General features: G+C 45.4%; 1 protein-coding gene across 1 annotated transcript in view; it reads right to left on the reverse strand.

Moving 5' to 3' along the window:
- Nucleotides 1-4,858: 4,858 nt before the first annotated feature.
- CHRNA7 (cholinergic receptor nicotinic alpha 7 subunit) overlaps nucleotides 4,859-18,141 on the reverse strand; it is a 141,965-nt gene continuing 128,682 nt past the window's right edge. Inside the window, exons 6-10 of the mRNA XM_033190704.1 lie at nucleotides 17,541-17,708; nucleotides 16,388-16,582; nucleotides 15,378-15,464; nucleotides 11,692-11,801; nucleotides 4,859-7,105 (exon numbers count right to left, since the gene is read on the reverse strand). Of these exons, the coding sequence (XP_033046595.1) occupies nucleotides 6,587-7,105; nucleotides 11,692-11,801; nucleotides 15,378-15,464; nucleotides 16,388-16,582; nucleotides 17,541-17,708 (1,079 nt within the window). The 3' untranslated portion in view covers nucleotides 4,859-6,586. The remainder of the gene's footprint in view (nucleotides 7,106-11,691; nucleotides 11,802-15,377; nucleotides 15,465-16,387; nucleotides 16,583-17,540; nucleotides 17,709-18,141) is intronic.

An 18,141-nucleotide genomic window follows, 5' to 3' on the forward strand; every position in this document is an offset into this window, starting at 1 on the left:
GAGGGAAAAGATGGAACATTCATTTTGCATAAATAAATATAGCATGTATGTGATGGCAGGAAATTAATTTCAGAAAGTAAATGTTATAACTCGTGAATTTGTAAAAATAACAAAGATAATTGCACTATGAAAATTAGGGAAGAGGCCGGGCGCGGTGGCTCAAGCCTGTAATCCCAGCACTTTGGGAGGCCGAGACGGGTGGATCACGAGGTCAGGAGATCGAGACCATCCTGGCTAACATGGTGAAACCCCGTCTCTACTAAAAATACAAAAAAATTAGGTGGGCTTGGTGGTGCGCACCTGTAATCCCAGCGACTCTGGTGGCTGAGGCACGAGAATCACTCGAACCCAGGAGGCAGAGGTTGCAGTGAACAGAGATTGTGCCACTGTATTCTAGCCTGGGTTACAGAATGAGACTGTCTCAAAAAAAGAAAAAAAAAAAAAAGGACCAAAACGAGAATGATGGTTGCCAGGGGCTGGGGGATGGCGAATGGGAAGTTGATGTTTGGTAGAGACAGGGTTTCAATTTGGGAAGATGAAAAGAGTTCTGGGAGTATGTGATTGTGAGGATTGTACAACAATGTGAATGTATTTAATGCCACTGAATGGTATACTTAAAACTAGTTAAAATGATAAATTTTACATTATGTATATTTTACCAAAATTTAAAAATACACAATACTTTTTACAAAGTAAAATAGAATGAAAATATTAAAAATAAAAGCAGAAAACTAAGAATTACAAAACACACCTGCAGAATTTGTGGATGGAAGTATTAATCAGAAGGTGAACACACAGAACTCTAACACAGCAGCAGAGGAAATGGTAAGACGGCCATTGGCAGGAAAAAAAGGAAATTTAGAAAGCAGTGCAAAATGCTACATGTGATGGTAGAGAGAAGACAAGAAAGAGTGTGGAACTGCAGCACTGCAGAAAGCCTGCATTCCCCAGGCGGGCTGTGTGCAGACACAGGGGGTGTCTCGCCACAAAGAGTTTGAGAAAGATAAGAGTCTGTGGGCCGCATCCCCAGGGGCCATAACTTCGAGACCCCTTCCCCAACTCAAGACAAGCTATGGCATTAGAAGGTCAAACACATATGGAGATGAAGTAAACAGTAATTAGAAAAGGAGCCATCCACGGTGAGGTCAGAAACACTCTGATGGACGGAAGGTCTAGGGAGGCTGGGAAGGGTTTGTGCCATATAAAAATGAAGAAATGAGAAAAAGTTAAATTATGTAAGAGTTACTTCCTGAGGTGTGCACCCCCAGAGGGCTCTGCTTAAAGCTTCTGCCAGTCTTTTCTCCAACTCGCTGGGGTCCCCACGAGTGCACTGACCAGCTACATCTAACCCATCCGTGCTGTCTCAACTGGTTTGTCCCACAGGCTCCCAGGGCCAGGGGAAGGGCTAAACCGTGTCTTGGGCCCAGCACTGGCCAGAGAAGCACCTGCAACAACTGTGGCTTCTGCCGCGCTGGCCCACTGCTGTCACCTGGGAGGGCTGGGTCAGCACAGGGACCCCCAAGACCCTGAAGACAGGTCCCCAGACTGCAAAGTCTAAGGGTCCGATGTCTAAAAATATAAACCACTAAAACTCATGGCGAGCTAAATCAATAGGCACAGGAGAAAGTAGAAATGCACACAATTACAAATGGAAAAAGGAGAAATAACCACAAATACAGAGGAAAGAAAACACTTGAAGTGCCTATATTGCAAAACTATGCAACTATGTTGAAAAGTGGACGGAAATAATTTTATTTTTAAAATGTAACTAAAATGGACTCTAGAAGGGTTCGAGGTCCTAACGAGGAGCAAAAATCCAGAAATATACCACAGCAGAAGTATTAATCAGAAGGTGAACAGCCCCAGCTAGTTCTTCTACACTTAAGTAGAAAATAATTCAAAATCAATAGATGGTTGTAGAATAGAGAGGTTTTTGTGTTATAATATTTCTTTCTTTAAGTTAGCATAAAGTTAAATCAAATCTGGGCCAGGCGCGGTGGCTCATGCCTGTAATCCCAGCACTTTGGGAGGCCGAGGCTGGTGGATCACGAGGTCAGGAGATCGAGACCATCCTGGCTAACATGGTGAAACCCCAGTCTCCACTAAAAAATACAAAAAAATTAGCTCGGTGTGGTGGCACAGCCTGTCGTCCCAGCTCCTCAGGAGGCTGAGGCAGGAGAATGGCGTGAACCTGGGAGGCGGAGCTTGGAGTGAGCCGAGATCATGCCACTGCACTCCAGCCTGGGCGACAGAGCGAGACTCCGTCTCAACAAAAGAAAAAAGTTAAATCAAATCTGGGCCAAAAACACATAAAAGCAAGCTGTAGAATGATGAATCTTAATATTGATAACCAAAATCATGGTACTAGTAAGTAAAGAACATCTCAGGAATACACTAATGATTTGGTCTTAAATATTCTATTAATATAATTAAGCATACTACTAGAGCAAAGGAAAAGACCTTCTGATAATCCCTCTGGACACTGAGAAGGCTTTGATAAAAATCTGACATCTACATTTTCTTCAGAGAGTCTTAATAGTTTGAGAACACACAGATACTTTTTTATTATGGCAAGGAAAATACATGTCTTCATACAAGTTAAACGTTGAGACATTAAAACGTCCCACTGATGTCAAAAACAAGATAAGCATGCCACCTGAATCACTGTGACTCAACACTGATCTCAAATGCAACTAGATACAAGAAATAAGAGACACATTGGAAAGGAGAAGTCAAAAGTAAATCTTAGCAACAAGTAGGAATCACAGTTTGTGGCTGATTATAACATTCATACATAAAAACCAACTACTTTCTTATACAATGGGATAAAATAGAAAATAAAGTGGAATAAATCATTCCATTGAAAATGGTAGCCAAATGATAAAACATCTGGAAATAAACAACTATAAATTCAAAGCACCTTAGTGAACAAAATCATAAAACACTAAGTTATATAAAATTAGACTTAAACACAAGATTTCGTGCTGTTGAATAGGAAGACTCAATCTGTCAATTCACTGTGACTCTAATTGAAAAAAGATTCATATGAGAGAGAGATTCAGAGTTGAAGGAAGTGTTGACTTGAAAATACTGCTATTAGTGAATAATGCTTTAGAAATTAAAGGCATTCATAGAGATAAATAGAACAGAAATAGAACCAAACACTTAAAGAAATTTAGTTTACAAATAAGGCTGCATTTTGAACAGCTGGGGAAAACACTATGACTGGATTTTAGAAATGCATTATTACATATTTATTGATACAACTGACCACCATTTGGAGGAAAAAGTATGGATTTTTCCCTCATTTCCTGCAATAAATGAATTCCAGGGAGTCCGAAGGTAAACCAATAAAACCATAAAGTTTCAGAAGAAAATGTGAGTAAGTTTATTTATCATCTCAGAATGAGGAAGGCTTTTAAAAACTGGAAACAAATCCCGCAATTGACAAAGAAAAATACTGATAAATTGACAACATAAAAATTTAAACTCTATGCTAATAAATAAGGAAATCAATAAATAATATCCAAAGATGAATGATAAACAAAAATATTTTAAAGGCATAAGACAAAAATGTCCCGAAGTACATGAGCAAATTAATTAAGAAAAAGCCAAATAATCCAGTTAGCAACTGGGTAAAATATATAAATGTATCCAAAGTAAAATTACAAAAAATTTGAAAAGATGTCCCATTTTATACACAATAAAATAAACCAAAATCAGAATAATATTCCTATATATCATGTGTCACCAATTAGATTGGGAAAAACATTAAGTTTGAAAATACCCAGTGCTATTATAGAAAGTTGAGAAATTGGGCCTTTTATTGTACTCTTGATGGAGTTACATCCATCGATCAGTTTCTAGATGATCTGGCAGTATCTATCAAAATTTTAAATACATGTAACCTTAAACCCAGTAATTTCATTTCTAAGTTGGAATTTATACCAAGTTTTAGTCACAAAACAATGTCAAGATATATGTACAAGTATGCCAATTATAGATTTGTATATAAAAATAAAAACTGGAAATATCCGTATGTTCGCCAATAAAAGGCTATTCAAATAAATGGTAGTCCACTGAGACAATGGAACGCTAAGCAGCTACTAGGAGGCATGAGGTAGATCTTTATGTGTTGTTATGGGACGACCTCTAAGACAAAACACCATGTGAAGAATGCGAAGTGCAGCGCACTTCACAGAGCGCTAGTGTTGGAAAGGGAAGGTCTCTCTTCATAACCCCCGTTCCTCCTTCTTTGGCCTCTTCTTTTCTTCCTTTCTAGAAATGCACTTAGAAGCTCATTCGTGGTCCCCTCTGAGAGAGAAAACGGGGAGTATGGGAGGCTGTTGTTTTTAATACTTTTCTAACTATGCGCACATCTATTTCTTATTATTACTTTATTAAATGACAGAGTAGTTGAGGGGCCAAAATATGCACAACTTTTGTTTGTATTTTTATATGTTCCTGTATAAAATATAAAACCAAAAAGGTTTCTTTTTAAAGCAAAACTGTGGAAGGGATCATTTTTGGGATAAGAAGAAGAAATGAAGCATTCCTTTTATGTATCAAAACACTTCTACTTGTTTCTAAAGACACTGTAACAGGAAAAACAAAAACAAATGAAAATCTTGTGCATGGTTCACCCATAGCACGTGGAAGGAGTGCCTGCTGAGGAAGATCCTACTCCAAAGCCGCCTGAGGCTGGAATGTCCTGATTCACCAACTTTCTCATAAGTGAGGTCTCTTGTCACACATACAGGTACCTCACACTTACACACCACACACACCGAACACACACAAGCTTCCATCTTCCTCCACTGCAAAGTCATGTGCATTACCCAGAAATGAGTGAGCCAGATGGCTGGCAAAACACATACAATTTATTTAACTCTCAACGTCAAATCTTCCTCATGATGTTCCCATCTCAGGGATCAGAAGCAAATTAAAAATCTCTAGAGGCTCAGAAGCCTTCTACAATGCTGAGCTCTGAGCAGTTGTTGGATGACACAATGGAACAGAAGAGGTCTTTCTTGGTGAATTACCCTCTGATCTCATTAAAGAATAAGAATGAGACCATCCAGGCTAACACGATGAAATCCTATCACTACTAAAAATACAAAAAATTAGCCGGGCATGGTGTCGGGCATCTGTATTCCCAGCTACTGGGGGAGGCTGAGGCAGGAGAACGGCGTGAACCCAGGAGGTGGAGCTGGCAGTGAGCCGAGATTCCGCCACTGCACTCCAGCCTGGGCGACAATCTAAGGGAAGAGCTGCATCATTGCCTAGGTTTAAAAATTAAAGTTTCTCTTGTTTTCAAGTTGCCCACTTCCAGTGAATCCACCCAAGGACTCTGAGCCAGCTTTCGGGGCTGCAGCTGGGGTGGACCGGCTTGGAGCAGGCAGACTCCTAAAAGTCAGAACCCAGAATTGCTGGCTTGTCAGTCACTGAGGGTCTGCCAGTTCTTCCCTGCTGCCTGCCACTGGCCAGGTATCCAGAGAAGGGATGGGCCACACCATCCCCTCCCTGGCGCCTGCCATACTGGGGACCAGAAGAGTTCCCAGCCCCTACTTCCTAGCCCTGACACACGCAGAAAGGGCCTACGAATATGTTCACTTTATGTTGTGCATTTGTAGGCACGCACACATTTCTAAGACTAATTAACTCCAGTGCATGTGAATCAGCTAACACATTTTTGTTTTTAAAGCCCGCATAAATGGCTTCACTTAGCTTTAGCTGTTCTTTTGGGCTGTTAATTCTACTAGAACTCTATTTGTCCTGTGGGTTCTGCAGAATAGAACAGATTTGCTCAACTCCTCAGTGTCTGAGAGCAGCACCTAGGAGTTATCTGGGATCCACCAGAGACACTCATGCGGCCTGGCCCTTGTTCAGAATAAAAAGAAACCTGTGTTCCTTTGATTTCCTTGACAGGGTAGGTTTGCAGAAGTCAGGAAGGCTGGTAAAAAGATCCTTAGTAAGACCAACATTGTTTTTTTTTTTTTTTTTTAAACATAGGAACAGAATAAAGTTGCTTCTGTCTACCAACTGTCTCTGATAGAAAAAAATAAAAAGTTGAAGAAAAGCTAACAGAGAGGGTTTTAGTTTTAGTTTTTTGTTTTCCTTCCACCAGTAAATTATTGGAATGGATTTAGTGAGTCTGGTTTATTTTAGCTTCAATCTAGGTTTTGTACACAAGCAAAAAGCAAATGTTGAATTTTCAGGTAGGCCTTCATGGCAAGTGGCATGCAGACATGCAAAACCAACTGTCCCGGGGTGAGGAACCACTGGGAGCTCTCTGAAAGGCTTTCCAGGCAGTGGGCTAATGGGCAAAATGACTTCTCAGTGGCCCTGCTGACTGACAGTACGGATGTGCCAAGGGGATCTATCAGCCCACCTGAGAGTATTAAACTGAGTGCTGAGATCCTACTACCTAAAGTAATGAGGAAACCGTAAGCAATACGACTGACAGCCAGAAGGGAACACCGGAGTTGTGGCATTTAATGCTGTCCTGGATTAGCACCCCAAAATCTCGCCAAGCCAAAGGCCTTGCCCATCTGTGAGTTTTCCACATGTACAGAACCAGGCATGATTAGGCAAAGTCTTTGGACACGGCCTCCACGAAGTTGGGAGCCGACATGAGGATGCCGATGGTGCAGATGATGGTGAAGACCGAGAAGGCCATGAGGCACAGGCGGTCCACCACGCAGGCGGCGAACTTCCACTCGCTGCAGACCGCCTCGCTCTCGTCCTGGCAGCGAAAGCGGTTAGCGATGTAGCGGACCTCCTCCAGGATCTTGGCCAGGTCCGGGTCCCCCTCGGGGGGCTGCCCACCGTGCAGGAGGTGCTCGTCGTGGGTGGGGGAGCAGGCCATGCGGCCGCACACCACCCCGGAGTCGGGGGTCGGGGCGCAATGCATGCCGTCCAGGCCGCGGAAGCCGATGTACAGCAGGTTCCCGTTGCTGGCGGGCGGCGGTACCACGGTGCTCATCTCCACGCTGGCCAGGCTGCAGCGACGCTGCTTGTGCTGGCAGGCCGGGCGCACCTTATCCTCTCCGGGCCTCTTCATGCGCAGGAACCACGCGCACCAGTTCAGGAGGATGACTCTGGTCTGGGGAGACAACAGAACGTTAGGAGCGGCCCCGAGGCGGGCCTCGGCTGATCCCAGCAGCAGTGAGATCCTACAATACAAGCCCTGCTTCACTGGTCCTAGGGATAGCAGGCTCCACTGCCTCCTGGATGATTTTAGCAGGCAAGCAGTGCCTGCTCATGACAAGCAGTTGAGTTCAAAGTGAGGCGAGACTAAAACTGATGCACCCTGGAAAGAAGCTAAATTGTTCTCCGGGGCAGGCACACTGCAATCTCAGGGAAGACAGCCTCGTGGAAGGGGAATGCTATGTGAGCTGTGTCAAGAGGGAAAGTCGATTTCCCTCTCTGGTCCTTCCTCATCTGTAACCTGGGGACCTTCAGGCCTAACTCTGGCTCCCACACTACCTGTTAGGTGCCCTGGAAGGCCACTGCAAATAGGCAAAGAGTGCCTGGGCAGCTGTAAATTTTCAAAGGCAACCAGGACATCCACGAGACACCAGGTAAACTTGAAGCTTGAAGCTAGTTCAGGCTTCCGACATCAGATTACCACATCTCTTGTGAGGATGCGGACACGTTGCAAAGCTGTTTTTCAAAGTGCCCTGATAAAAAGCAAATACCAAGGAACTTCCTGTGAAACAGAAACGGGGTTAGTGGTCTCCAATCTGATCCCAAGATTTGAGAGGCGGTGCTGTGCCCCAGAGGTGCTACATTGTTAAGGCATGAAAACTTATTAAAGTCTTTTGATCTATTCAAAGGCAGCCTTGGGTATTCTTTCTTTTGGCCAGGGGCTCTGTGAAAAATTTCCTGAGACACTAAAGTGCTGCGAACCAAGCAAGTTTCGGAACCTCTAACCTAACTCAGTGGGCTTCAATGAAGACTGAATAAGATGTCTGGGAGAGTACTTTGAAAAGTGGAAGGCGGAAGCTGGCAAACTTTCTGTAAAGGGCCAGGCAACTACTCACTTCTGCTGAGGTAGCACACATTGAAGGCGTCAAATGGATGGGCATGTTTTCTAAAATAACTTACTTACAAAAACACTTGGTGGACTGGATTTGGCCACCTAGGCCATAGTTTGCTAACTTCTGGTCTAAAGTGTGTCCTAGGGTGCATGAAAGAAGCTGGAGAAAAATCACCCCATGGAGTTTATCCTGGTTTTGCCCTTCATGGAAAGAAGAGAGACATCCAAAGCCTCAATCCAGGTAAAGCAGCATTCTTGCAAGCCCATCCAGGTTAGTGTGAAAAGTGGGCCCTTTCCCTGAAATTATCCAGATCCTGATTTCATTTACATTTTGTTTTATGATTGTGGGGAAATTCCATCCGTCACCTAGCAGGTAGATTTCCTATCTTGAGGAAATATACAGATAGTAAATTGTGCAGTTCGTATCTACAGAGCTTTCAAAATTCTTGGTAATCTTTTTATAACATCTTATCAAAGATAACTGCAACAAACAGGTCTGGGGACAAGAACAGGGAAGCATAAGACCAGTTTCATTGCAGCTATAAAAATAACCCTTCATTTCCCATTGTACTTTACAAGCAGACGGCACTCTGCATGTCCTGGAGAGGTTGGGTCTGCTGACCTTAGAGGGTTTTTTATGATCAGTAAGGAGCAGGGACATATGGCCCCATGTGAAACCTTGGGTGAGTTGGGCCCTCCATACAAGGCTCATGAGACAAGTCATCTCACTTGGGCCTTTCAGGGTCCTGTGGAAGGAGTATAATCCCCTCACTTTACAGACCAACAAACTGAGGTTGAAAGAGGCTAATAAACTGGCCCAAGGACATACAATGAGTAAGTAAGTGGTTATATCACTTCACATGTTTAGCCTTTCCCAGCCTCATCTGTCAAAGGGTCTACAAGATTCTCTTCAAAACTCGTGCAACCCCACCCCTCTGGGAAGGCACCAGAAAGCCTGAGCCAGCTCTGTCCGGGGGCTGCAGGGCAGTGAGTGTGCCTGCATGCACTGGCAGCTGTGCACACGGGCAGCGAGCAGCACCAGGCACTTCTCCCTCCATGGCAGGGTCTACACGTCCCCCAGTTCACATCTCAAGCTCATACGATACACACTGCCAAGTCTATTTTGAATTCCATGGCCTGAATCGTTAGCTGTCAAAGCCAAAGCATTTAAAAGATAAAATTATCCTCTTGGCACTCCTCAAACTGTGCTCTTGACCTCTTCTGTTACGTTACAGTTTTGTTTCTGGCTGTGCAAATGTCACATAATGCCACCGCACCTGGCAGTATCTTCTTCGTAGCAACAGATCATAATAAAAGTCCCTCGGCGGCTGTTTGTGTTTCACATACACATGGAATGAAGGAAAAATGCAGTGTGCTATATAAAGCGAGAGAAATGCATAAGCTTCATCTTTCATTTGCAGCCAACTGGTTTTAATAAGCTTTTATGCGGAGAGGTGAATAATTAGCATACGTTCTTAATTAAGATTGTTCTAGAGCAGTAGAGTGCTACAGGTCATTAAAAATGGTTTCGTGTCTCAATGTCTTAATTTTCTTATCTTCTCATCAGTCAAAATACAAGAAATGCGAATAGGTGTTTAGATTTTTGTATTTGCATAAATAAATACTGCAAGGAAAAAGGAGGAATTCATTACAATGGTTATATACCAATCGGTATTGGTGTTAGATGCAGGGGAAGGGGAAGGAATGGCAGCAGGATTTCCTTATGTATAATTTTATTTTTATTTTGACTTTAGAAACAGGTAAATGTATTACCTGCTTCAAACTGATGGATGGATAGGTAGAAAAGAGCAGTAAACCAACAAGTCCCCAGCTCTCAGGCCTCCCACCTCTGGCCTTGCATTTTCTTAAGTGTGTCAGGGTTATAAGGAAATCAGACAAAAATACAGGTGAATGTGTGCAAATGTACCCCAGTGTTTTAAGGGTGGGTGCTTCACAAAGCAAGCCTCAGGGAACGTAGTGATGTGTTCCGTGTGCGCGATGTCACCATGTAGGCTGAGCTCACATTACTGCTGGTGGAATGAGCTACAAGTGAGTCCTTTTTTTTGTTTTTTTGTTTTTTTAAGAGATGGGGTTTTGCTCTGTCATCCAGGCTGGAGGGCAATGACATCATCATAGCTCACTGGAGCCTGGCGCTCCTGGGCTCACATGATGCTCCCACCTCAGCCTCCCAGGTAGCTGGGACTACAGGCACACACATGAGAGGCTCACAAGTAAGTCTTCACTAAAGAGTGTATAAGGGGAATGGGCCATGCAGGTGCAACTCTGAGAAAAAACAGTAATTTTGTAAAGCGTTTCTTAAGAAGTAGTCTTTGCTAAGTGAGCATTCGGGTAACTAAACTACTGCACAATGAAATGTTTCAGGAGGCCCAGCAATCCCCTATTCCTGAAGAGTACCTGACGACATCTCACCCCTACAGCTGCTTTTAGCTTGTTGTTGATTCCTAGATTCCCTTCTGAACTGGGACACAAGTGCTCTCCAAAGACAGGCTGCTTTTGGGATGTGAGGGCCTTTTTAGCTCCCCAAATCCTTAGGCCAGGCTCTCTAGACAGGAGGACAGGGAAGATTTACAAAGCCCACATGAAGCGGGGAAGAAGCGCAGGCCCTCCCCAGGTCCTCATCAAGGTTTCCTGACTGCCAGGCGAGGGTGGATGCAGAGCTCCGGGCACCAGACCCTGCAGGAGAGGATCCCTGGGTGGGTGAGCATCCGCAGACGTGGCCGGGCACGGTGCCAGCAGCTGGGGCAGGAGTGGTATGGCCCAGGCTAAGCTAACAGGCTGTGGGATGCAATCCTTTATATTTTCATCCATTTCCTTTTATCCCATCCTCCTTCCCCACTGGTGACAATTAGTCTTTGTTTTATAGACTTCTGGTTGGATGATATCCCTATATGTACTGAACGTACAGATTTGTACACGGCTCATTCTGTTTCTTACTCTTTTCACTCCTCATTCTGTTGTGAAGCCTCAATCATGTTGCTACACGTCTGTCTCATCTGTTGCTTCCAACTGCAGCACAGTGCTTCACAGCATGCATCAAAAAAAACTACCTTCTCAAAACACTGTGCTGATAGAACACACAGGGCAGCCAGTTTGAGAGCCTTACTCTGCAGCGTCAGATTAGACAGCAGTGCCACAGGGCATCCTGGAACACGCGCACCATGACTGCACGCTACGCAAAGACACGTCAATGGGTGACGAAATACAAAAACAAAGCTATTTCTGGCTGGGCACGATGGCTCACGCCTGTAAATCCCAGCATTTTGGGAGGCTGATATGCCCAGATCATGAGGTCAGGAGTTCGAGACCAGCCTGGCCAACACAGTGAAACCCCATCTCTACTAAAAATAAAAAAAGTGGCCAGGCGTGGTGGCATGTGCCTGTAGTCCCAGCTATTTGGGAGGCTGAGGCAGGAGAATCGCTTGAACTCAGGAGGTACAAGTTGCAGTGAGCCAAGATTACGCCACTGCACTCCAGCCTGGGTGACACAGTGAGACTCCATCTCAAAAAACAACCCAAAGCTATTTCTTTAGGAATGCCCGTTTTTTGTGCAATTTTTGAAATAGATAAACCCTAGGAGGAGCCTCCTTTAGGGAGGGGCTCCAACTCTGTCGGGGATGGGAGGAACATACCCACTTGGGCATCTTGCCCCCGTCGGGGTCGTGGTGGTGGTACTGCAGCACGATCACCGTCACCACCACCGAGAGGCCCACGATGATCATGGTGCTGGCGAAGTACTGGGCTGTGGAGAGAACAGATGCAGGGTGAGACCCGGAGCTCCTGCGACACTGAACATCACAGGACAGGCACACCCTAACCAGGTCTCTGACCGTCAGGGCCTCAGGGTGCAGTGATGCCACGGGCTGGGCAGATGGCCTCCTGCCACCAGCCAGGCCTGCAGCCCATATTCTGGGTGCGCAAAACCAGGCAGCGTGGTCTGACTTCCCACCCACGGAGTGGCCTTCCCTCACTTCATTGCACTTCCATGCACTCTGGCCTCCTTGTCAGTCAATAAGGGCTAGCATCGCCTGACAGGATGGTGATAAGGTTGTTCCTGTGAGTAAATACTGGATGTCAGGGCATGGGAACTATCCAGTGTTTATGATGCAGGCCTCTACTGTGCTCCAGGGGCACAATGAGGGCAAACCTGCACACCACCTGGCCGCCAACTGTCCAGCCTGAGGAAGGGGTCAGTGGCAGGGACTTTTCAGGACGAGAACTTCAGTCTCAGCTTTGGCTCTAATGGGCCGTGCGTGTCCTTCCACCTGGGCCCAGGTGAGCAGCAGCATGGAGCATCTGAGTGCTTCCACCCTGGTCCACTAGCTACTGGCTGTGAGTCTAGAGTGAACACTCAGCCTCCTTGGGCCTCAGCTCTTCAATGGGGGTGGTGCAAAGGCTGATATTTGCATCTCCCAACAAAGTTCATGTGTTAAAAAACCCTAGTCCTAACTGGGATGGTATCTGGAGGTGGGGCTTTGGGACGTATGAGATTGTGATTTATAATAAGAAATACGTATTTGGTCTTCCTCCCATTTCCTGGCACACAGCTCCTAAAACCTTTGAATCTCTGAAGTCATCTCTGTCTTTTTATATGCTAATAAGATGACTTATGGCTGAAGTTCCTGGATACCCTCAGGATGGGGTCTGGTTGCCAGGGGAACCAGTCAAGTAATTAGAGAGTTGGAACCTTCAAGCCATATCCCCTCTCCCAACCCTTGACCCCTGGGGAGGAAAGACGTACTGAGGGTTGAGTTGGTCACCAGTGACCAATGATGTAATCAATCATTCCCACGTAGTGAACCCTCCATAAAAACCCAAAAGGATGGAGTTCTTTGGAGACCTTCCCAGTGCTGAACACGTGGAGGTGTTCGGAGGGTGATGTGCCCAGAGAGGGCATGGAAGCTCCATGCCCCTTCTCAAATACCTTGCCCTATGCATTTCCTTCATCTGATTGTTCATCTGTACTTCATAATTAATGAATAAATATAAGTAAAGTGTTTCCCTGAGTTTACCAGAGTGAGCCACTTTAGTAAATGGCTGAACTCAAAGATGTGCTTTTGGGAACTCCCTGATTATAGAGTTGGTCAGAAGCATGAGAAGCCGGAAGTTCTAACTGGCATCTCAAGTGGAAATGGTCTTGTGAGCCTTAATCTGTGAATGCTGTGCTAACTCCAGGTGGTGTCAGGACTAAAGTGAACTAACTGTAGGATACCCAGCTGGTTTCCAAGAATTGGTCGATGTGGGAGAAACGCCCCCCTTTGGTGTGAGAAGTGTTGTGTAAGTAGAAAAATGGTGAGTGATTTTCTCAGGGTCCTTGAAGAGGTCCTGAGGGTGCAGCCCTCATAATGGGATTAGAGTCCTTCATGAAAAGAGGCTAAAGAGCTAATTCACTCTCTTTTTGTCACGTAAGGCCACAGCGAGAAAAGGGTCATCTGTAAACCAGGGAGTGGCCCCTCACCAGAGCCCTGCTGGCACCCTTATCTAGGACTTGCAGCCTTGCAGAACTGTGAGAAATAAATGTCTGTTGTTCAGGCCCCCAGTCTACAGCAATTTGTTATGGTAGCCTCCATTAAAATAGAAACCCCTTCCTTGCAGCATTTGTGCAATGACGAGCAATTACACAGGCCAAGATGTCTAGGAGAAAGGAGGCGGCGTTCTTTAGTGGGCAGCTCTGATTATTAAACCTTTGATGTGGCTGTCTGCTCAAGAGGCTGAGCTCTAAGCAGAAAGCATCAGGGTGCAGGAGGCTAAGCATTCAGCTAGCCCTCACTGGTCCTCAAGCCAGGAAGGAACTCGCTGCCTTCCTACAAAGACCAAGAGGTACCTGGGAGGAGCTTTGCCAGAGGTGGAAGTTCAAGACCTAAAGTTAGCGTCAGGGCTCCTGAGAAAAGGAAGGAGACTGGAGCAAACCATGACCCTTATGAGCTGAATTGTGCTTCCCCCTAGAATTCATATGTTGAAGCCCTAACTCCTAGTACCCTAGGATGTGTACTTGGAGATAGTGTCTTTAAGGAGGTAATTAAGTACAATTAGGTCAAGCCCTAATCCAATCTGACTGGTGTTCTTTTAACGAAGAAGAGGAAATGTGGATACAGAGACACCAGGGATGCAGGTGCACAGAGGAACTACCAGGGGAGGACAAAGCATTGTGAAAGTGGTTGTCTGCAAGCCCGGGGGAGAGGTCCCAGGATAAACCATCCCTGCTGGCCCCTTGGTCTTGGACTTTCAGCAGTGCAACTGTGAGAAAATGAATTTCTGTGATTTAAGCCCCCAGTCCATAGTGTTTTGTCATGGCAGCCTGAGCAGACCAACCACCTATGGAGAGATGGGGGTCAAAGGACTGCCCAGACTGAAATTCCATCAACAGAGGGAAGCAAAGCTGATGTCCCTAGGGCCACTAGCATCCCATCCTTCTAGATGTGGGCTATGCACCAACCAAGCCTTTCCCAGCAGGTAATCAGTCCAGAGAGGGCCTGACAACTATCCCAGGAACGGTGGCTGCAAATCTCTACTGAAAGCAGTATGCTGGAAGGTAGAAAGAATGGAGTCAGAACCAGGTGGAAAGGTGGTTCTTCCCCGTCTGATGGTATCAAGAGAAAAATGATACGCACAAAGGCTTTTCATACCAACGGTTTCTCTGGCCAAAATACTGCACATACAGGGAGTTCCACAAAGAAGGGCCTTGGCTGCTTGGTTCCCAAAGCCTGGGGGTATCCAGGTAGGGCTCTCCCTCTAGCCCACCCCCAGGTAGACACACAACATGGGTCCTCAAACAGCAGGGGCCAGCAGGTGTAATGAGTCTGTATACCTCCTTCCGACCTTCACTGCCCAATGGGAGTGGAGACTCTAGTTTTTGTTGTCCCTCCTTGGGCAGAGGGTCATGCCTTATACCTGTGCAAAATATATTCTCTCATTCACATTTCCCTAAACACTTTTATTTTATATAGAGACATTGAGTTATCTCAGGACACAATAACCGTGTGCTTCTCCCATTTTATCAAAGGCTTTTTGGGTAAACAACATCTTAAGCTAAGATGATGCATCTCTAATGATAAAATATCTGGCTTCAAAGCAAGCATGAGGAGGAGAATTATGAGGGGAAGGGGGGCATTTCTGCAAGTTAAAAGTCAAACCTCAAAGCTGAATATCCCCTTCCCCTTACTTGGGCCCAGGTGACTCTGAATAGTTACAGCAAATCATCACCTTCCAGAGAAAATGGGGGCAGTGCAGCCCTATTTCTTCGAGTTTCATCTGCTGGGAAATCCTGGGCACACCCTAACCCCATATCTCTAAGAGAGGGGCCCGACTCTTGCCTTACCTATCAATGGTACCGAATCAGATGTTGCGGGCATGATCTCAGCCACGAGCAGCATGAAGACAGTAAGAGAGAGTAAGACTGTTATCCCTAAAACATAAACACACAGCGGTTCCTCAGACAAAACAGACAAGAAGGCCTCAATTCTATCTAACGAGGGCTCCTAACCTGACACTCAAAGAACGAGGGATGGTGGTGCTGGGGGATGCTGTGGAATGCACGTTTTGGGCGTGGGCATTTTCCAGGGGACATTCCATGCCACTTACCAGAGTCCCAAAGGAGTCTCTTATGGAGACAGGTTTAGGACCCAGAATTTTAAAAGCATCAACACAAACTGAAAAATTTAACTTAGCACAATTATCTCTCATATTTTTTGTAAAATATTATTGAGAAGTAGTTTCACACAGCAGGAAAAAGAAAATATGCAGTCAGGAGACCTGGTTTCAGGTCTTCAGTTTGCTATTCAGCTAGCTATGTGATCTTAGACGTAACATTCAACCTTTCTGAACCTCATACTCAGAAGATACGGGTTTGGGAACACTTTTTACTATATGCTACATCTGTTTAGTAACTCTTTAAGACATTGAGAAACTCATCCCACCATTTGAAATCTTGGTTTTCTTAGCTTCGTATGGGAGTGATCATAAGAATTACACTGTGTACTGCAACATACAAATGCAAGCTGATTGATACTAAGCTAAATTGTTCCCTTGATGACCAGTCGCCATCAAGGAACAGGTGGGGTGGCAGGAGGGAAAAAAGCACAGGCCCCTCCCTGTGCATCCCCCCATCCTCTGAGGGTCCTCCAGTATTCTCAGGATCACACAGCCGTCCAGCACGGAGCCCGAGTCAGGGACCTCTGGAGTCCTGGAGCCACCCCAGGCTAGGAGGTCTGTGTGCGATGAGCCAGGTAATCCCTGGGAACCCTGATGGAGTCCTGCGCTGTCTGCTGTGAGCTCTCCAGAGCTGACCTCAGCAGAGGGGCCTCTGGTCTCAAAGACCCGGGTGCTTACCCAGGGAAATCTTCTCCCCAGAATCTGCAGGGAGCAGGAACACCAGCAGGGCAAGGGCAGAGATGAGCACACAGGGGATCAGCAGGTTGAGGCCATAGTAGAGGGTCCTGCGGCGCATGGTCACTGTGAAGGTGACATCGGGGTAGGGCTCTTTGCAGCACTCGTAGAACTTTTCACTCCTCTTGCCAGGAATTCCTCCACAGGGAGGAGGAGAGAAGGAGCCATTGTTAGAATACAATAAATTACCCTGTTTATCTCAATGTGTATACCACACACAAGCATAGTCCTAAAGTTTGCAAAGTGCAAAAAAAAAAAAAAAATAAATAAATAAATAAAGGGGGTGTAATTAGCTTGAATAAAACCTGTTGATTTACTATAGCGTTAAGAGTATTTTAGTGATAGTTGGCCAAACTAGTAAATAGTCTTTTGGTGGATTGGAAACACATGATTATAATAATTATAAATAATATATTACCAATTTTACACTGTTATAAATGTAATCGTTTTTCTATTTAAAATAATCAAATATAGGTTCCCATCAACTGAAACTTGCTTTTAGAAATGGAGTGGATCAGCCGGGTGCAGTGGCTCAAGTCTGTAATCCCAGCACTTTGGGAGGCCGAGGCGGGCGGATCACAAGGTCAGGAGATTGAGACCATCCTGGCTAACCCGGTGAAACTCCGTCTCTACTAAAAAAATACAAAACAAAAAACCTAGCCAGGCGAGGTGGCGGGCGCCTGTAGTCCCAGCTACTCGGGAGGCTGAGGCAGGAGAATGGCGTAAACCCGGGGGGCGGAGCTTGCAGTGAGCTGAGATCCGGCCACTGCACTCCAGCCTGGGCGACAGAGTGAGACTCCGTCTCAAAAAAAAAAAAAAAAAAAAAGAATGGAGTGGATCTGAATAACATAGAGCTATCTATCCTCACACTGGTTTGTTTAAATGCATCCTCACTACAAGTGCCAGTTCCTCTTGGAAAGCATGGCATATCCTAATTGTTTTCTGTTTCTCCTCCTATAGCTCTCACTAAATTATGGAGACTACTGCAAAATTCAATAAATACTCACACCGAAAAGGACAGTGGAAAATCCCAAACTTTTAAAGCTTGCCCAGGAATAGAAAAGCTTTCTTTCAGGCTGTTAGTCTCATGGCTTACCCACTAGGTCCCATTCTCCATTGGGGATATAGCCACTGGTATCTGCCTCCTGCATCTGCAGATCCAAGGACCAGCCTCCATAAGACCAGGATCCAAACTTCAGTTTGCAGTGCTGCACATCAAAGGGAAACCAGCGCACGTCGATGTAGCAGGAACTCTTGAATATGCCTGTGTGGGTGATGGAAACGGAGGATTGAAACAGAAGCTGACCGAGACGCGCTCAAAAGACGCAGCAGTTCCTTCAGCCGGTTCCACCCTCCGCACTGCAGCTAACGCAGTCCAGAGCAAACCGAAGCTGTCTCTTTAACTGCAAAACCTTTAAAACAGAATCTCAGCTCAGCTTCACTGTCTTTTAAAATCCAAACGTAACACTGACATGCTCTGTCAAAAACTGTTTTGTGGGCTTTTTGTGCAAAAAGTTAGCTCTATAATCTTGCATTTACTATGAGCATCTTCAGACTCTAAATAATAAAAGTAAAGAATGCAAAATATCTTAGAGAAGTTGATAATGATGATGAGGTTAGAAATAGAATCTAAAAGGTGTGTGTGGGCGTTGTGTGGGGTGAGGTGGGCATTTTCTTTAGGTTAAAAATTGGAAGAA

The sequence above is a fragment of the Trachypithecus francoisi genome, unplaced genomic scaffold (genome assembly GCF_009764315.1).
Source record: "Trachypithecus francoisi isolate TF-2019V2 unplaced genomic scaffold, Tfra_2.0 Lachesis_group3, whole genome shotgun sequence".
Lineage (NCBI taxonomy): Eukaryota > Metazoa > Chordata > Mammalia > Primates > Cercopithecidae > Trachypithecus > Trachypithecus francoisi.